The 22478-nt window shown below is 27.4% G+C and overlaps 1 protein-coding gene across 1 annotated transcript; it reads left to right on the top strand.

Moving 5' to 3' along the window:
* Positions 1-6015: 6015 nt before the first annotated feature.
* Positions 6016-12393, top strand: SEOP (sieve element occlusion p). The gene is made up of 7 exons (NM_001253161.1): positions 6016-6228; positions 6981-7067; positions 8498-8934; positions 9702-9799; positions 9905-10047; positions 10720-11211; positions 11782-12393. The coding sequence occupies exons 1-7, from the start codon at positions 6016-6018 to the stop codon at positions 12391-12393; spliced, it is 2082 nt and encodes a 693-aa protein (NP_001240090.1).
* Positions 12394-22478: the final 10085 nt, after the last annotated feature.

Here is a 22478-nt window from a genome sequence, read left to right as displayed (position 1 = left end):
ATATCTTCTCGTTGATTATTAATAAAATGATATAAGTATCTTTCCTTTAAAAAAACAATAATTACATTTTTTGTCAATTCAATAATCTAATTTATAAAAGCCTTTTGCTACAGTTAAAAAAAACGCTTTGCTAAAAGTTTTGATTTACATCTAAAAATTTGATTTTAATATCAAAGTTTAGTTAACGCAATACTTTTGTTTTGGACTTAAATACTTCATTCAATATACATAATAAATAAATGAATATTATTTTATCTTGACTTGCTAATTTTTTTTCAATGTGGCTTTTTATGTGTGCTTGAAAAATTTGCTTATTAGAAATTAAACTGTAAGTATTTATTAATAGTAAATTTTTTCATTAATAATTACATTTATTTACTTTTATGGGATATTATATTTTTATTAGATTACATTTTTGTTTCCTTTATTAGGTAAAATTTGTCTAAGTCAATAAATTTATATAATTTTGATGAATTTGTTCCGGAGAAAAATGAAGAATGTGTTAAAGAATGATCAATATATGGAGTAAAATTCAAGAAGATTGTATAAGTCATCTAAAGAATTCATTTTGACAAAAAAAGATGTTTTCGACAACTCTATTAAAGTGTGTGTAATTTAAAAGTGCTCAAAAGCAAGACGGTCCAATTTCAAAATATCAATTGAAATAAAAAGAAGTTATATGAAATTATCAAATAATATTATATCTATGTATTTAGGAATAATTACATATATGGTGTATGTATTCATTCTCACTTTTAATGAATTCATGTTTTTTATTTTCTTATATCTTCATAAACCCTTTGTTTTTATAACCTCTATTTCTTCTTGAAACCTTTATTATTTCAATCTCTACTTCTAGTTATTATTAGGATTACTATCCAAATTGGATGATTATGGAAATTAACTTTTAAATGAAAATACTATTATAAAATTTATTTAAAAATTTCTTACAAACCACTATATAACACAATTATAATTATGTATGGATATCTTTATCGAAATCATTATCACCATATGTATTGAATATCATTATCGAAATCACTATCACCATATATATTAAATATTAGATAATTCTTTGATAAGTTGAAAATTTTGAAATTATTTGCTTGATAAAAAAGAATTTATAATCAAGAATAGAGTATATATCTCATCTTTAAATATTTATTTGTTAATAGAATCATTTAGTGAAAATTAATCCATAACAATAATAAATTATTTTTGAAAATAAATATAATTTTCACGATTAAGAATTATAAATTATTATTAATAGTAGAAATTAGCTATGGTTAATTTTTTTCTGCCCCCTCAATTTTTTTTCCTGGTTCCGCACATGTCAATCTTCTATAGCATCTCACGAAACCCACATATCCATCTACTATAGACACGCAAACTATGTCCTCACACGCGTTGCCAACTTCAACAATTTTGCTGCATGAAAAAGATATCCGAGATGAAATGTAGTAATTTTTTTTATCATATTTGAACATTACTGTGGGTTTTTTTGGTAAATATATTACTAATTAAAATGGTATGAACAAAGTTCCAAGATAATATATTATAATTTATTTAATATTTTTATCAGCCTAATTGACTCTTTTGTTTCGTTTACGTTACTGATTTTTTTTTATTTGGTACAGTCTTACTTACTTTTTTTTGGTACAGACTTTACTAACTTTGATTGGTGCTCTGTCGTTTCACTCTTGTTCGGTCGGAAAAAGAAAAATAAAATTAAAAGACTAGAGAAGAGTAAAGAATGAATGGAATGGGAAAAGTATGGCTTCATTATTTTTGTTTAGATCATTTGATTATTTTTATTAAAAATATTTTTTTAGTTTAATACTTTAATGAAATTAAAGGAAAGAAAAAATGTATAAATTAGTTTTATAATATAATCTGGAATTGTGAAATATGTTGACTGTTGAGATTGTATACATTAAAAAAATGTTCATCTTTTTTTAGTTCACATAGTATATTTTACGAATTAATTCAAGTGATATTAAATTTAATTTCTTTAAATAAGATTTTGGGTTTGAATATTAAACTATGCACAAATAATATTTATAAAAAAATAATTAAATAATTAGATATAAGTGATTAATGTATTAAAATTAAGATTGAATTATTTGGATATTACTTGAACCATTGGTAGAAATAATTATGAATAAGATTTTACTTATCTCTTAATCTTTGAATTAATCAAAGCTTCCTATAAATCATGAAGGTTAAGAAAAAAGTTATATAAAAATAAATAAAAACTTATATACTTCGCCTTCAATAAATTTAGTCAAAATGTAGATAAGAGAGTAAGTGAAATGATCAAACGGAAAAGCATGCATGCATCATCTTTTAGTTTAGTTTAATTAAAGAAAATAAAGGAAAGATATGAGTTATTTTTATAAGAGTGTTCCGCAACATTTAATTTGTTAGGTGGGGTTTGATGACAGAGAAGTGTAGATTCTTAGAATTATAGGTCATAAAAAACCTAGGTTTTTATGTTTTATATTGATTTCAAAATTAAAGATTTTTTTAATCAGTTTTCTACAAAAGCTTTTCTATGAAAAAGATAAGAATCTTACTTTCTTAAGTTTAATTTTTATTTTATTATAATAAAAATATTATGATATTTTTAAATTTTTATAAAATTATATAATGCTATAAATAATTAAAATAATTAATAAAAATATTTGTAACTTTTTTATTTTTTAAAAATTTATCTAAAAATTCTCAATAATCAACCAAATAAATATTATTCAATCCTAAAAAAATATAATTCATAGTATTCATGATTTTCTAGAAATGATAATTCTGTGCATAAAAAAACTTATCACTACCAAACCCCTTAGTCTTTTGTAACTAAACCACGCAGAACATGTGTTTTGCTGACATGCCGAACAAAGCAAAGCATGAATAGGGAACAAAGTGTTACGAAGGATAATGCGTGTTATGCACTGTTGTCCATTACACATCATCACTCTCTCAATCACATAATCAGCATCTCACACGCTATACTTCAGTATATTAGCACTGTTTAGGAGATTTTTTTTTTTAACCGGACCAATGTATTTAACATGTCAATCATGAGAATCAAAAGTTCACATGATTTTATTAGTTTATTAGTTGTACATGACAAGCATCTGGCTAACATTTATAAAATAGATTCACTAGAAAATAATACTCCTCCTATTTATTGTTCTTTTCTTTAATTTCATCTTATTGTTAGTAAAATATATTAATAAAAAGAGAATTTCTACCGTACCCCCACAAATTTGGGGGTTTTGGTACAATTGATTTTTTAATTAAAAATTATTATTAATATTAGAGTAAAGTTTTGTTGGTTTCGCAAATGCTTCTTTACTCTTTGACGGACAGGTGCACAACCATGGATGCCGTGATTAACAAAAGTAATGCACTGTAGTTAGATTCCCCTAATTATTTTTCATCGCCCTGACATTTTTCACTGCAAGTCCAACCAAAAATAAAGTAACTAGAATCTATGCTTTAAGTCTATTAATAAAAAATACTTTTTATTAATTTTTATAAAATAAAAATGTAACATGTTAATAAAAAAAAAATTACATATGTTGACGAAAACATCCAACATATAAATTTCTCATTTAAAATAAATAATTTTCTCTTTAAATTTATTTTAACTCTTTCTCACCGTTTTGCAGGTACTGATTCATGATATGAAAATATTGTCCTTCGAGATTGTAATTTTAGTATCAATTCACAAAAGTTGTAATTATTTGTACCAATTTTCGAATTGAAGAGATTTCTAGAATGTAAACACCCAGTTTAAGAAGTAAATTGAAAGTCAACGATTCTAAGTGATGAAAAAACATTGCAAAACTTTGAAAATTGATTATGGAGGGATTAACCATTAACCAGTGGTACTTCATGTACATGCCCATTGACAACTTCCGTGCGAACACATCGATCCGTGATGCCACATTGAGTCCATTAATGATATTATAAATTAATCAATTAAAAATATTTTAAGAATTAATATATATATATATATATATATATATATATATATATATATATATATATATATATATATATATATATATATAATCAACTGTGCCAAAACCCCCGAATTTGTGGGAGGTACGGTAGAAATTCTGTAATAAAAATTTGCCTTATCTAAATAGATCAAGCAACTATAATTAATTTCATCTTATTAGTTATATTAATAAAAATTTGTGTTACCTAAATAGATCAGGCCTAACATTTTAAATAACATTAATTTATTAAGATTTAATTACCCATTTTCTCCTAGTTACACAATCTTCATGTTTTAATTACTACACTCGTAAACTATTTGTTTTGTTAGTTCTCATACATATAATTTTTAATCTGTTTTAGTTCTTGTTGTTCAAATTATAAAAAAATAAAAGGGATACTAAAAAGTATATATGTAATCATTAAAAGGAGTTAAAAACAATATGCATAGAGACTAAAATGAATAATTTCTCAATATAAAAATTAAAATGTAAGGAATGTGTACATATTTAAAAATCAAATGAATAATTAAACATTTTATTAAAAGCACTGGGAAAGTATTTGAGTCTGGCTTATCCAACGTTCAACCACACAGCAAGGAAATAGCTTAGCCCATATAATTGCACTTGATTTAAATTCTGAACTCTATAGTCTTTCAGAAATATAATATGATTAAATAAAGTATTTTTAATTAAAATTGTGTAATATTGTTACCTTGTGTAACTTTTTTATGAACTGTATTTGATTAAAATGTCATGACAGATATTTGAGTCTCACTAACCCATCATTCAACAATATCAAATGAATAGATCAAACAAAATAATCAATTCAATATATATATATATGGTTTCACTCAAATTCGATTTTGATTTGTAGTGATAGAGAGAACTAAAATAATACTACATAAGATATAAAAAAAAATTAACGTTTTTTTTTATCGATCACTCCTATATCTCGTAATGTACAAAAAATATAAAATTATTTGAACTTTTTGGCTATGCATTTTTGCATTCTAAATTATGTAGATATGATTTTGTCAAGATATATATATTAAAAAAAATCTTCAGCAAAACCAAATCCAGAGGTGAAATTCTCTCCCTTTCTCAATCTTTCACTAGGTTGCTTTTGGCAAACATGTCAATACTTCAATTATCATATATTATGCTCTTATTTCTTAATCAAACCTAATTGGACCACTCTTGGCAATTGCACGTGCTTTATACTTTATTGGATGTTTCGGGTATATTATATTTAAAAAAAGTGTTAGGAATATATTTTTTTACACTCTAATACACGTTACTCTAATACATGCTAGTTAAAACTTATTAAAAATTTATAAAATAATAAATGATTCATTAAATAAGGAGTAAAATCTAAAAAAAATATATAATTTTTAATAACTTTCGGTCAATAATAGAGATCATATTTTAATAAAAAAATAGAAATCATATCTAAAAGAGTGTATTGAAAAATAATTTCACAAAATTTTTCCTAAGCACTTATGATTTTTGATAAAAAAAAAAATTAGACATCGCTTTGGATGAGAATTGTTTTGTACCTATACCATTATTTATATATATATATTACAAATTACGCTATTTGCACGATTCTTTTCTTGTAGACATGATCGATCACAAAAGTACAAGAGTCACCACTCACCATCAAGAAGCCATAAGGGTAGGTACATTATAAAATTCAAAATGACAGCAACATATTTACAATTCATTTTCAACTTTCCTAAAATAGGGATCATACAGGAGAAAAGTTACACTCATTAGTTGCATTGATAGATGCTTTCTTGCTTTGATAATCATAATATAATATCAATGCTTTTAGTTCCTTCTATGCTGAAGCGAATCATTTTTATTGTGCTATATGGGCCATTACCTAGGCATAGTAAAGCCATGTGGTTTTCTTTTTGCTAACTATAAATAAGCCAATGCAATTGAAAGAGGCATTGTTTACTTTGAAATTGACTTGTAGGATATCTAGGGTGAATCACGTACCAACATGTCTAAGTCACTTTCAAACACTAATAATGTGCAGCAAGGGAAGACTAATTTGCTTCAAAACCCATTTGAATTCAGTGACGAACAGATTCTGGATAATGTTTACCGAACCCATTTTCATTGTGTTGAGAAGTGCGATGTAACATCTCTTCACACCGTTGCCTCGTGCGTTATCAACCACTCCATTGAAATCACGGACACCGTGATTACTAAGGTAATTAATTTTTTGGGTTACACCCTTTACAACGTCTTGCATGAATCAAATGGAGTAATAATTGATTAGTTTATGATTATGATCGAAAAAATATTTCAGTTTATTTTTAATTTTTTTATCAATTGAAAAGTTTATTTAATTATTTGGTAAATAATTTTTTTTAATTTCTTAATAATTTTTAACTTTTTTTAAACGTTACTTGAAGTATCATATTTTGAAATGTTAGTTTTTAATTTTTTATATTTTTCTATTTTTATCTTTAATATATTTATCTAATTTCTTGATTATCCTTTTTAAATAAATCATAATTTTATTAATTTTTTTATTTTATATTTTTCAGTTATTTATCAAATACTTTCTAATAAGTTAATTTTTAGCTTCTAACTAATTTTTTAATCTTTAGCTAATTTTTAAACTAATTTTACCAATCATGTCTATATAATTCATTTTTATGAAACCTTCCGTATCTAAAAATCACTGCCGAGGTTCAACTACTGTAAGTTTTATTTAAGGGAATAAAGCTGTTCTAGTGTCTACCTTTTTCATTTACAAGACTTATATATATATATATATATATATATGTTAAGTCCATCTGATCGAAAACTAATTAAAAATAAAAAATTATGTGCAACTTAATTAGACAAGTGTTTAAAAAAATCAAAGTGATTTAAAAAAAAATTCAAATTTATATTAATTCTAATGAATAAGTATCTCAATAATATGTAAGTAAAATTTATCAATGTATGACACAGGGTAGCCAACTGAGTGATCGGTTCAGAGAAGACACGACCATAACTTCCCAACAACTTACTGCAAAACTGAAGCGAATTGCTTGCCAGGTGATTGCTAATTTCTATTAATTTTGTGTTAACTAGAAAATTTGATTAAACCATTCATGCAAAGTAGTGTACGTATACGTAACATAGCCGAATATACGTAAACTATAATCTTTTGTAGTTTTATTCCTCTAGAAGGATAAATCGATTTAAATATATTCTTTGTTTATGTAATTTAGTATTTTTTATTTTTATTCCAGAAAAAAATTATTTTAATCTTTATAAAATATATTTTTTTTATTTTTCATTCTTAAAGATCTTTAAATAACTTTTTACTGTACTAAACACTTTTTTTACGGTTTAAAGTGTTGCTTAAAACTCTTTTAAGGATGAAAAAAAAATTATAAGGACAAAAAATTATAAGAATAAAATTTTAAAAAATATTAAATTACAAGATGAAAAAAATATTTAAACCTAATTATTTTTCAGTGAAAAATTGTGCAAAGTTTTGAGTTTCAAACAACTATATTAAAGTTATTGAAATAATGTTGTCCAAGTGTGTAATTGACTTAGCAAAGGATCTCTTTAATAGATCCCACTCTGCAAACAGAAATTATTCTGTTCTCTTTATTAATCTTTACAGATCTAAGTAAAACCTGGCTGCATGAAACCACAGACGCTACTTATACCATACAGCAAGTTGTAACGGGAAGATAAATCACATTATTACAAAAATTTAATTGGAAAACACTCACAATCCATGCACTGTCGTCGACATCTAATAATAGATGGTAATGTAATTAAAAAGAGTAATACTATATGTTACAAAAAAAAAGATATTACGAAGTAAAGTATGAAACATGTTAGTGTTACTAATTCTTGTTTATTGGTTAAAAATTAAATAAAAGAGGGAAAATGAAGAAAAACATGGGTGGCAGTTGATTTACTGTTTAATTTTTTTGTCTGTAAAATTCCTTTTATACTATTATGTTGTGTTTGGGTGGGGAATATTTTTAAGTAAATTTAAAATATAATATATCAAAATGACTTGTTTAGATATCAAATACAAAGAAATTTTAAAATAATAGAAATCTTATTGGATTTTTAAAAAAATTAAATAAAGAATTAAACGTCATGCATATAACACCTAAAATGAATAATTTCAAATAACAAAAAATGGAATTTTTATATGATAGAAGTTAAATTACTATATTTAAATATTGATTTTTAAACACAAGAAATTTATATTAATGACTTATGCAAACAAAAGTATTTAAAAAAATAAAAATAAATAATTGAAATAATTATATTAAAATTTCACACATTTTAACTTCTTAAAATTTTGAATTTTTTATCTAAACACTACCTTCAGAATTTTTTAATAAAAAACTACTAATTTTATGTTAATTATATTTAAACTAGTTTTTAATAGATTGATTAACATAAAAAAATTATATTAACAATATGTCAATTAAATTCATTTGGACTTGTAGATGGTGTGCACGGCTCGTGGTGATCACTACGCACACCACACAACAATGTTGATTCTGGAACAACTAAAAGCATATTCTTGGGATGCAAAAGCACTTATTGTTCAAGCAGCATTTGCTTTGGAATATGGGAAATTCTTGTACCTTCCCTTGACCACACAATATCAGATGTCTGAAAAATCATTGGCTGATTTGAATGGACTTCTAATGATTCAACACAACACACAACATCTCACTTTCTTCAACAGTGTGGTGAAGAAGGTAATGCAAGTGATTGAATGCATCACTGAGTGGAAGAGGCTAACTAGTGCAGGATATGACATAAAGGATGTGCCTACCTTGGCAGAAACTTTGCATGAGATCCCTGTTGTTGTGTATTGGGCAATCTTCACCTTTGTCACTTGTACAGGCCAAATTGATGACTTTACCACTGATCATAAGTAAGTAACGCCTAATTTATATTAGAGGAAAAAAATTATATATACACAATTATTCAATCATAACATATCATTTATATTATTTATGATAAATTTATTAATTTTTAAAATAATTAAAATAATAATTTGTGATTGAATGATAATATAAAATAATTTTAGACTATCAATATATAGACATTAAATTATTTATACTATCAATGATGACTTTGGTTTTATGTAAAAAAAATAATAATGATTAGTTCTTTGTATATTTTTTACTTAAATATATTTTTAATCTATAAATTTAGAATCTATTTATTTTTGTCCTCTAACTTTAAATTACTTTAAAAAAATTCCCCAAGTCTTTTGTCCAAAATCCATTAGAGATTTTGCTAATGTAATTAATGAATTTTAAGTCGTTTAGGTGTCAACTCACTTTGATTTTTATATTTCTCTTATTAAACATTGTATCACATGTATATTTTCTTTTCAAAATATTCATTTTGACAACATCTTGATATAGGACATTTAAGCAAAGAGAAAAAAAAGAAATTTTTTAAATTTAGAATACCAAAATAAACTTATTTCAAATTTAAGAAACTTAAAATATATTTAAATCTATATTTTTATATAATAGTTAAAACAACAAATTTGTCTTGAAGAAAAAAAAATAGCAGTATATTTTGACTTGAGGAAATATTATTTTTCTTTTTATTCACTTGTAATTGTCTCTTTTCTCAGATTTAACTGTTTTTAATGTCAAATTTAATGATTGCAATTGCTTTATTCAGGATTCACAAACATGAATTATCGAAAAACTTTGAGAACAAGCTTGACCTCATTCTAAGAAATTTTAAGGAACATCTGGAAATGTGTGGCAAGGAGATAGGTTAGTTATGTACCTCGTACCTTATTCCCTTCAACTCCTAATGCAACTTCTAAACTAATAATGAAGATGATGATGAATTGAAATTATCATGGGTGCAAATTGCAGGGAGAATAGAAGACTACACCAGGCGTAAGAACATTGTGATTCACACTGGTAAAGATATTGTAAAGGTTTTGAAAGCACTCATCATTTCCGGAGAGAACAGGGAATCAAGACAGAGTGTTTTTAATATTCTCACGGGAGAACAGGTTAGACACTTGGATAGTGTGAAATCAACATTTTAATTAAAGTCCGGGATTGGTCCAAGGATAAAATAAGTAAAGGACAAACTTTAGGTCCCCACAAAAAAAAAAAATATTTGTTTTTAATTTTTATAAAGCAAAAAAGATTACATTTATTAAAAAGAATTGACTTAAATAAGTTTAGGTGTATGATATATACCTGATTTTTGTTGAGTCCCTAATAAACTTTTTTGTTGGTCTAAATCTTTTATATATTAAAAGTTTTGTTTGGATCTTTATCAATAATTAAGTGATAATGTGACATCATCTCAATGATTGACGTATATTAGAATAGCCATTGAGATGGTGTCATATCATTACTTAATTGACGGCAGAGACTAATAACAAAATCTTTAATATATCAAGGACTCAGAACAACGAAAATATTTACTAGGGACTCAAAACAAAAATAATATATATATATATATATATATATATATATATATATATATATATATATTAGAGGTCTCAAACATATTTAAGCCAAAAGAATATCACATATGTTGGCAAAAAGACTCTATATAGTTTTCTCATTTAAAGCAAAACATTTATCTTAAAATTTGTTTTAGGCCTAACTTGTCGTTGGGTCAACCCTGTGAATAAAGTCTTCTTGAGTTGAATGTATTCTTACTATGACAGATTAAAATTGAAGAGTTCAAGAAGAAGCATGTGTTGTTATTTATTTCTGGCCTTGATAGCATTGAAGAGGAGACCTTACTTCTAAAATCAATATACGAGAAATTGAAGGAGAAACCAAGAGAGGTTGAGGGTTACAGGAAGGACGATTTCAAGATTTTGTGGATCCCCATTGTGGATGAATGGAACGAGGAACGTAGGAAAACATTAGAAACCAAATTACAACGTACTAAGTTTGGATGGTATGTGGTGAAACATTTTAATTTTGAAACAGGCATCAAGCTTATTAGAGAGGTGTTTAACTACAAGGAAAGGTCTATTATCCCATTGATAAGTCCTGAGGGAAGGGTGGAGAACATTGATACAAAGCAAATTATATCTGTCTGGGGCATTGATGGGTTTCCTTTTAGAACCTCTGATCACACTAGACTTACTCAACAATGGAATTGGTTCTGGTCTGAAATGACGAAGCTTAACCCTAGAATAGGGGACTTGGTAAGTACTAAATGTTGAAATCATTGCATATGGTAACGTGTGTGTAGGTTAATGGCTATGAATTGACAACATAAAATATGTTTATATTGTCAACCAATTACAATTATGATTGATTTGACTTTTAAAGTAATTATTATAAAAGTTAATTAACATATCATATATGATGATTTATGATTGATTGACAGTGTAAAATTACTTTGGTAAATGTTCAATCATATGGAAACAATTTCATAAAACCTATAAGAAACTGTAATTTGTGTCAAAAGCTTATTTTTATTTTAATATTTAATGTAGTATTTATTTTAAAAAAATTGCTCGCATAACTTATTCATGCAATTCATACAACCTAGCATTCATATGAAATAACATTCCTTAATTACTTTATACTATTAGTGTATATTTCCCCTCCACTATATCTATATATACAGACACATAATACTTGTTTTAAGTATAAAACTTGTATTGTACTTTAGTTAGCAGTTATAAAAATTGAATAATCACCCAAATTTGAAATCTATATTATTCAAATTGTAATGATCTAGATACAATTATATAATGTGCAAAAATTAGATCGAGGAGGATCGTTATCTCTTCATCTATGGAGGCACAGACATAATGTGGATCCAAGAATTCACAACAGCCGTGGAGAAATTGAAGAGGAATGTTGACTCAATCAGTTTGCAAATAGATATCACAATAGAATCATACCAACTAGGAAGGGAAGACACTAAGGTTGTGCCACGCTTTTGGATCGCTATTGATAGCTTGCTTGCAAGTAGGAAGCAACAAATGATGAAGGGTGGTGATCAAGGGGTGCAAGACTTTGCAACAAGAGAGATAAAGAGGTTGCTCTTCCTCAAACAAGACCCTAAGGGATGGGTCATTCTTAGCAAAGGGTACAATGTAAAGCTCCTTGGTCAAGGTGAGGCCATGTGTCGCTCGGTTAGAGATTTTGGTATATGGTATGGGAAGTTGCATGAAGAAGTGAGCTTTGATGTTGCCTTCAAAGAGTACTATGAAAGCATCAAGGTTAAGGATTGTCCTAAAAAATGTGAACATAGTGAAATTTCTAACTACCCAACGGATATATTGGCCCACATACCGTGCCCAAATATGGAATGTGGGCGTTCAATGGAGGTAACTTCTGTTAATTACAGGTGTTGTCATGGTCTTGAACCATAGACAATGTTTTGCTCTGCCTGGGAAGCATATGGGACTTTACCTTTGGCTTAAATTTGTGCATGTGTGTTTGTTATATATTTATCTTTTTTCAGTGTATCTCATAGTACAAGGTATGTAGCTACTTGCTTGCCAAGTACTAGATAATAATGATTTTCATGTAGTCTTGTTTGTATGTTTTTTAATGCATTGGTTTGAATAAAATATGAATTTTCGTATTTGATTAAATAACTTTGGTGTTGTGTCCTGCATATCGGCGTCTTTTATATGTGTCTTATTTTAGTTTGTGTCATATCACTAGATTTGATGTGAAAAAGTGCATATTGGTATGTGAGTAGAGCATATCTGCAACACCCTGAAAATTACGACTCAATAAGTTTGTGCTTGTGTGATTTAATTATGATTTAATATGGGATTTATTCATTTTAAATAAGGAAAATGTGTTTCAAATAATTAAAAAAAATTATTACTTAAAAAATGGCTACAAATAGACATTAAAAAATCATGGAGAAAAATTCAAAATTTAAAAAGTCAAAGATAGACTCACTTTGGTCAAGCAGTCAAAGGGAATAGGTTTTATCAAAGCATTAATGAAATTGTGGTAAATATGTGGAACTTTTGACTAAATGAAAAATTATATCTTTAATATCACAAATAACTTAATAATGAGTTTGTAATGACTTTAATTAGTGAATTAAATGCTATAAGGTAATTAATGATATAGAAATTTAAATTAAGCTAATTAAATATAATTAAGTTCAATTTTTTAAATCAATTCCTTGTTTGCTTAAATAAAATTGATTAATTGTTTGAAATGGCTCATAAATGATAAATAAGTTAGATGATTAATGAAATTTAATGGAGATAGTTTTATTAAGGGTTAAATAAAATAAGTTAAGCTATAGAAAAATAATTTATTGAGTGTGATTGATTTACAATTCAATTAAGAGTTTGATAGTGACATAGAAGAACTAAAAAAGACAAATACCCCAATCCTAAAAACCCTAACCCTAATATAATTAGAGTTCATATGGACTCAATTGAAAAACAAAACATAGACCCCTAACCCAGAGAGGGTGCATTGGCCCCAACCTTAATGCGAGAACCACTTTTTAAAAAATTTGCTTCTCTCTCTCTCACTCATTTTATTGCTTTGTGCTGATTCTCTCATTTCTTTTTCAAGTTAGACCTAGAATTCTTCATCTTCTCTCTACATTCTCTTTAAGTATTAAGTGTCAACAAATCATTTTTCCCCGATAATTTTTATATAAATCGAAGAGGGAGGCTAGATATGCACAACAAACCCACTTTTGTTGCATTTGGAGTTTGAAAAGTTTGAGGTATGGAAGGTTTCCCTTTTTTTCCTAGACCATGGTGTTTTCTACGTTCTCTAACTAAATTTTTTCATTTGAGTTAATTTTATGAAATAATATATTAAAACTTTTTTTTTCATTTCTAATGGACCGACCAACCAATTCACCAACCCATCCCTAAGTGGGTCAGGCAAATATTTTCAACCCATTATTAGAAGGTGGGCCAACCCGCCCCGACCCATTTTTGGCAAGCTAGTGGCAGGGTAAACTAAAATGAGCCAAGGTGGTTCCTTTTGACACCCCTAGGAGAAATGGAAGGAAAATGAGGAATCCTTTTTCTGTTTTTGTCATATGAAACCAGTGGGAACAAGGCATAACTGTGATGTGGAAGACATGTCATTCTAGAAAGATAATTTCTTGTGTTGGATAGTTAAGGAGGTGATGTTGGAGTTGCATGTGTTTGTGATTATGTTGGTGGGAGACGAGATTATGATGAATTGACCACTATGATAGTGAAAGAGATGGGATCTTCGTTTTATGTGTTGATGTTCTCATGATGATTGATAGATTGACGCCTAGTACCATTGGTAGAGGAACCCACACAGACCTACAAAGAATAATCCCAATGGGGAAAGTCATTGAGGATTCTGTCTTTAGAGATTGGATGTCCACAGACTGGTACCTAGGAAATGATCACATCGCATGATTGTCCTTGGAGGTGTGGCATCAAGTTGTGACAGGAGTTTACAAAGTCAACTCAACAACCCCGACTAAATGAGAAGCATTATTGTGTTGGTGACAGCCCCATCATTGTACCATAGCAAGGGGTGTATTCTCAATAGCCATCTGGCTCAAATAATTTTAGACCACTAAGTTTTGGGAGTTCCGGTGATAGTGAATCCAAGGTGTGACGAGTTATGTAAATGTGGGAGTTACGAGTGAGACCCATGAGAGTACCATGTTGAAGTGGCTGATGTTTGAGTGTGTGTGATCAAAAGTTTGCTTAGGTTTTGGTTTAGACGAGGAGGGAGACTTACTCTATACACCTTATTTTTTAGATAGAGAAGAATAATCGTGTGCAATCATAGGAGATGGAATGTAAAGGTTGCCAAGAAAGCTAAAGACAATGATTGACTTATTTGAGGAAAGGAGGACCCTCTGAAGATGATCCACGAGTTATATAATGGGTATATAAGGCTTGGTTTTTATTGAGTCAATGCTTTGAGCCTCAGTCCCTTTCTGGTATAAAAAAGGGGAAACTAGGCTTTCAATTTATGATGTTTCGGTCTCTGGTATGTGACTCAAATGTATTATGTATTTATTTTGAAAGATGTAAAAGTGTATTTATATTTATGCATTGAAACTGTTTAATGATTAATTTTAAGGATGTATACTTAAAATTTATTTGTGTTTTAATGGTCTAATGGGAACCAAGTGTTTTATAATTAAGTTGTTTCTTTAAAAACAATATTTCATTAATGAATGCTTCTTTTAAAATGAACGAAGAGTATATTATAAATAAGTTTCATCGAGTTTCAAGTAATCACATTTCAAAGTTTGTATTCATGTTTTTGAAAAGAGTTCTAATCATGTTCGAGTTTTTAATTAACTCGATAATTTTAAAAATAAACCAAGAACATTCATAACAGTAACTTGGGGTGTTATAATATCCTAACATGCACTAATACTATTTGATACTACCAAAAAAAAATATTTAGATAAAAGTATATATGAATCAGTTTTCATGATTTCTATCAACTACCTAGATTTATCTTTTTCATCTTTAACTGTTGATTAACCTCGTGATTTTAATTTGTGGGTTGCATCCACAATTGTGGCCGATTTTTTCTTATATAAGCCAAGATTTTATTAAAATAAAAGGAAGCAAGCTTAAGCAGAAGATGTGCAAAAGAAAAAAACAACTCAAAATGTGCAAGAAAGATACTCCAAACCCCTCCCCAAAATCCAATGCACATAAAATCCTATAACATTATGTCCAAGGTGATATTCCATCCCAAAAACATGACAGAAACCACAAACATGTATTCATAGAATATTTGTGGGATTCATTTTAATAAGATAAAAGAAATCCTTTTATTTATTCACACATCTTTTATATTTAACTACATTCCCTGTGAAATGTTAAATCACCTCATATACATAGAAAAGAAATCTAAGTAGGTGTTTCATTTCAAAGTTGATAACGGGCGCGAAAAGTCGGAAAATGAAAAGCTATATGAGATAACTTTTACTTATATGTGGGAATTATATTGTACTTCAATACCACCTAGAATCAATTTTGACCCTTAAAATTATAGTGGAAAATTGAAAAAGTCAAATCAATTATTGTTGCTTTGTCTTCAACTTGATTTTGGTAGAATTGAAATCTAATCCAAACACACACTTGAACATGACAATGTGGGAAACTAACAAAATAAAAATAGGATACAAGTTATTCTCCAATAGATGTAACCTTTATATAAAAATTGATGGTGTGAAAGAATCATGATTATACTAAATTACTGATTATGATTGTTAAACAAGTGGCCTCAATAACTTAAGAGGGAGGGTGAATTAAGTTTAAAACACTTCCCCTAATTAAATTTTAATTCTCTCTTGAATTAGAATACGCACACTTAATATAAATTAAGTAAAGAATGATTCAAATAAAACTTCTTCAAAGCAAAAATAAAATGCAATAAATTAAAGAAGTTTGAGGGAAGAGAGAATGCAAACTCAGTTTTTATACTGGTTCGGCCACACTTTATGTCTATGTCCAGTCCCCAAGCAACCCTCTTGAGATTTTCACTATCTTGTAAAATCATTTTACAAAGTCTGAACCACACAGGGATACCTTTCCGTTGTGTTCAGAATTCTTTACAATTCAAGAGACTCACAGTCTCTTCACAACAATCGTTTGCTTTGAGTAAGAAGATTACTTCTCTCTTTAAGAGAAGAATATTACAAGTTGAAGATCATATAAGAATCCTTATAGATTTTGCAAGTGTTTGGACAAGACTTTCTTTTGAGAGGATAAGACAATTTTTTCTGAAAAACTCTAAGGAAATTTGAACCCAAGTCACTTATTTATAGACCTTTGGTGGCCTTTCAGAATCTTGTGAACAGTTGTGACATTTGGAAGTTATTTTTTAAAATTTCCTCACTAGTAATCGATTACATAAATGTAGTAATCGATTATACAGTTAGTTATGATGGATTATGACTCTTCAGACTTGAAATTCAAAATTTTGTGTCTGGTAATCAATTACAAAACTGTTGTAATTGATTACAGGTTTTGAAATTTAAATTCAAAATTTCTAAAAGCCGTTTAAAACAGTGTAATCGATTACATAGTTTAAAATTTAAATTCAAATATTTGTAAACTATTTTAAAACTCATTTAGCTTCTGGTAATTGATTACATCCTTTGATAATCGATTACCAGAGAGAAAAACATTTATTTAAAAAACAGAGTTTCACTTTAAACCTTTGTAAAATGTTTTGAGTAGTTAACATAAGGCCAAACCTGTGCAACCTCATTTAAGGAATTCTTTTAACACACTATGGACTAATTGGTCATCGTTTCTCTTGAATTCTTGTGATCTTGACTTTGATCAAACTTGAATAGCCTTCATCTTTGGCATCATCAAAACTTCATATACCATATGCTTCTACAATGATAACTATTTTCTCTATTAAATGGTGAAATGATTAGTTCACAACCTTAATATTTATGAGAATTCAGTCAACTTTAATGTCAACACAAAATTAAGCCATAAAGTATTTTTTCTTTAATTGAAAAAGTGTATTGCTCAAAAAGAGACCATCTGAATCACATATATAATGAACATTGATCCCTTAAATAATTGTATCACACTTTAATTGATATTTTTTATTTCAGAATTGCTCAAAAAAAAGTTACATAAAAGATATGCATATGTTATTCACAACATGGCATTGGCAACAATGGAAAAATGCATAGTATAAATAAACAAATTAAACCATAATCATATACAAATTTCATGAAAATAGACTCATTAACAAGATTGGCCAAGAAACTTAAAGGCAACCTTTTGAAGTATTGGAACATGAACACCATGAACTAGCCACCATGTTTTTGGATTCATGTAACCCCTATCTTTCAAAGAATCAAGATCATCAAAACCATTCTCTTCCATTTGAGAAGTTAGTAAACTTTATATTCATTCTCCTCTTTACATCCACATCAAGAATAACCTTTTAAAGCATTTTACTTTTTCATTAACAGGTTTAATGTCTTGATGTGGAGGAACTAGGTTACAATATTTACTTAGTCATTCATGACTATAATATCTACAATTAAAAAAAAGTATTTAAGCACATGATTATTATTTATTATGTAATCCTAAAAAATATAAATAGAAAACATTAAGTTACTCCCCTTGAATCTAAAGAATGAGCTAGACAATGGAGAGACCTTCTTCACCTTTTCAATCATTGAATCTCACATTTCATACACTAGGTGACAAGAAGAAGCTTCCATATCAATTTTTCTAAGAACATAATAAATTGGGCTAGTGAAAGAAAGTATATAATCTATCTTATCCCATGAAATAACATGTAATAATATTTTCTTTGCAAATTTTTCCTTTTCAACATCATCTTCCTTGTAAGGAGATCATTAATCACTAATCACCGTCTCTTTGAGTTATTTCTTCAATTGCTTAAATCTCTTGAGCATTACAACAATGGAGGCAAATCTTGTTGGAGCAATGGAAAGAATTAAATGAATTGAAAATTGACATATGTTGCATCTTCTATGCACAATTTGGATGATCCAAAAACATTCTTGGTAAACAACCTTGTTTTTATTACGAATTCTTAACTATACAATTTTTCTTCAAAGAAAGATTTAGTGTATGGACAATACATGAAGTCCAATAAATAAAATAAAATTCATCTCCAATCAATAAAGTTGTTGCCTTGCAAACAACTGTGTTATTTGTTACTATTTGCACAACATCATTTTTCTTCATATGTTTGGCAATGAAATCATTGTTTTTTTAATCTCATTTGAACAATTTATAGCTTTCACATACATAGGTCCATTCTCTGTGACAAAAATGGGATTATTAAGAGATCTTCCTCGTCGATCACTCCATTTATCACTAATGATGCTCACACCTTTTCGGCACCATGCATTTTTAATTGCTTGTAACAACTCCTTATGATTCCTCTCATATTGAAGTAATGTTGTTCTCAATTTATTATAATCAAGATTTTGGTAACAACTAAGAGAACATAGGAAAATTATTTTATATAGTAAAGATTTATTGCTAAATGAAATGGCAACCCCGAAGAATAAAACATTCTAGTAATGTGACATCAAAGTTTTTCATTTGCCTTTCTCTTTTAGTCTATCTATTAGTCTTTCTCTTTTTTGGATCAACACCACCAACGTTCGTATCCATTGATGATGGGAATTTTTTGTGTTGATAAGAAACCAAAGTTAAAGAGACAAATTTTGATTTCGACTTTTCCATCTTCAATGCAGCTCATTATCTATCTTCTTCAATTTTATAAGTTTTTCATTTGTTACCTTTTGACATTGTCTAACTCTCTTTTCCTGTCATCTTCAATAAGTGTGCTTTCACTCTATTGTAAGACCCACAAAAAGGTACATAACAAAATTTGCATTTAATTTTATAATTTCCATAACTAGTACCACTTACACTTTTTTTTAATCTTTGTAACACAATTTCATAGAGGTTTGTCTTCATCTTGTTGTTTGACTCAAGCATAACTTAAAGCTTCAACACTCATTTCTTTTTTGGATCAACACCACTAACGTTTGTATCCATTGGTGATGAGGAGTTTTTGTGTTGATAAGAAACCAAAGTTCACGAGATAAATTTTGATTTTGACTTTTCCATCTTCAATGTAGCCTCATTATTTATCTTCTTTAATTTTATAAGTTTTTCATTTTTTACCTTTGAGGTCTAATTAATGATATATAATGCAACAAAAAAAATTTAATGATATTATCTTTTTTATGGAGAAAATTCAATCGCATTATTAAGAATTAGAATATTAATTTTATGTCTCACGAGTAGGCATGGCAATGAAACTCGTACTCGTGGATATCTGCCCAAACCCGTCCCGATTTTAACGTGAAATACCTAAGTTGATCGGGTATGAGTTCGGGGATTACCCGACTTTTTTAATCGGGGTTGGGTTCGGGGACGGGAATGTCACTACTCGTTCCATACCCATTTCCATACCAGCCCCGACGATAAAATTATTAAAATTTTATTAATTACTTGTTAATTTTTTTTATAATTTTTACATAATTTAAGATTCCTTTCTTGATGGGTTTTGTAGACAAATGCACTACAATAAGCAGTTAAAAATAAATGTGTAACAATCAATTTATTTTTTTTAAATAAGATTTTTAATATAATTTTTTTAAAAAAAACTTTTTTACAAATCAAAATCGGGGACGAGGCGAGGATGAGGATACCCGATAACCGATGGGGACAAGGGATGAGGTAACAAATTTTAATCCGTCGGGTATCAGGGACAGGTATGGATATATGTTGTTGGGGAGTCGGGGTCAGGAACGGGAGAGACAATACATGTCTGCACCCCGTCTCATTGTCATGTCTACTCACGGACCCCTCTACATTTGTTGTCCCTTAAGGGACCATACAACACAATTAGAATTTCAATTTGATACTCAAAACATCAAAATATCAAATCAAAATGTGTTTTGCGAATTCCTCAAAAAATGTGGGCTTCGAGGGAGCATTTGTTGTCTTACCTACTTATAGCATTTGTTGTCTTACCTACTTATAGCACAAGCACTAAATCTATAATGTGCGACTTTCACATTACACAATGATAAAAAAAAAGATATTGTTAGTTTTCTTTTACAGTATGAGAAAGACATTTCTTCTTAGTGTGCTAGCCATATGGAACTCCATGAAAATTCACTATTGTTGATATAATACTACTATATGGAACTTTGGATTCATCATATATAAAAAAAATTATTTTGCAGCTGAATAATAGCTTGAAAATATCAAGTATTGTAATTGTAAGTAGGTAAATATGCATAAATAAAAATTTAAAAATAAAGATCTAAAATATGACATTACCATTTAAAATTTGCATTTGTACAATGGGTTCATGTTTTAATAAACCATTAAATGAAGATCTATTTATATGCAAATAGAAAATTAAACAAAATGGTAATGTATTGTATTTGATTTTTTTTCATGTTTGTTTATAAAAGATTAAACCAAAAATATGTATAAAATGTATAATTGTTCAACAAATGCTTTATAAATAATTCTTAATTTTATGGAATAAAATTTTAAAAATATTACTTAGTGTATTATTTTAAAAAATTAAAGTATTATTTAACTATTTTAGTTTAACCGTAACTAAATCATGGAACATTGAACCAATACTCTTAGTGGTTGAATGCTTGGTCAATTTTCAAAACATTGATAAGAACCTTCCAAAGAAGGTTTACAAAATAAATTAAAATAGTCGTATTTATATTTTCACGAGGATTTTAATTTATTAAAAATAAAATATAATTTTAAATATTTTTTACCTTAAAATATTTTTATCATTATCTTTTATAGTTAAATTTTAATATTAATTATTTTGTAATTGATGTTATTAAAATTTAAAACATAAATACTCACAATTATATCATTGTGTATTTGCTTCAAAATAAAATTAAGGACAATATTTTTTTTTCAATTTATAAATCAAATAATATTGCAATTAATAAAAATATATAAAATAAAATATAATTATTTTTTAGTCCTTAAGCTTTTGAGGATTTTTGTTTTTAGTCATTGAATCTTTTAGTGTGTTTTTTACTCTGTTAACTTTTTTTCTGTTCTTATTTTTAGTTCTTTTAAGAAACTAATAGTAAGAATGAGAAAAAGGTTAAACAACTACAATTTAGCACATTAAAAAAGTTAAAGGATTAAAAATAGATTAAAAAAAATTCAGGGACTAAATACAAAAATCTAAAAAGATTAAAAACTAAAAAGAGTGTCATTACAATATAAAAACTAATATTGCTTTGATTAATAAATGTTTTTGAAATCTATAATAGTTATATAAATTATTTAAAAATATTCAATATTAAAAAAATACCCATTATATATATATATATATATATATATATATATATATATATATATATATTTTAAAATTTTAAATAATAAAGTCTGAATTACTTGACTTGAAACTTAACATAATAAAGACAATAAAAATGAAAATCATTGTTATTAATTTAAATAAAAAATTAAGATTTTAAGTGAGAATTTTTTACAAGGAATCAAATTTATTTAATTTTAAAAATATAGAAATTTAATTTATTTGAAAAGGAATTTAAAAAGATAAATTTATTTACAATTCAAATAACAATAATTAAAAGAGCAATCAAGTTTAAGAGTTTTCATTGAAGTCATACACAATATTTAAAAAAAAATAGATAGTAACGATCTATAAATTAGGAAACAAGACTAGTTCCAACCTTGATGTTGTAGTAGAAGACTGCAAATAAATGAGAATGCTTGTACATGGTTTTGAAGTAAATGTCACAAGAAGGGGCAGGAGGGTTGAATTGTGCATTTGCCAACTTTTGCTGAAACTTTAACATCTTCGAACTTTTATTGAATATTACTTTTTTGACACGGAGGTCCAAGCACTTAGATAATCAAGTTTTTTAAGTGGTTAGTCGCAACAATCATTGTTAAATGTTTGATAAGAT

Source organism: Glycine max, chromosome 20 (assembly GCF_000004515.6).
Source record: "Glycine max cultivar Williams 82 chromosome 20, Glycine_max_v4.0, whole genome shotgun sequence".
In the NCBI taxonomy this organism is placed as follows: Eukaryota; Viridiplantae; Streptophyta; class Magnoliopsida; order Fabales; family Fabaceae; genus Glycine; species Glycine max.
This window is presented reverse-complemented; position numbering and strand designations above follow the sequence as displayed.

Bases quoted from the DNA above. Each gene is read 5' to 3' on its own strand.
- SEOP (NM_001253161.1), top strand. From the start codon at position 6,016: ATGTCTAAGTCACTTTCAAACACTAATAATGTGCAGCAAGGGAAGACT. The intron at 6,229-6,980 runs GTAATTAATTTT...TGTATGACACAG, and splicing joins CGGACACCGTGATTACTAAG to GGTAGCCAACTGAGTGATCG. The intron at 11,212-11,781 runs GTAAGTACTAAA...TGCAAAAATTAG, and splicing joins ACCCTAGAATAGGGGACTTG to ATCGAGGAGGATCGTTATCT.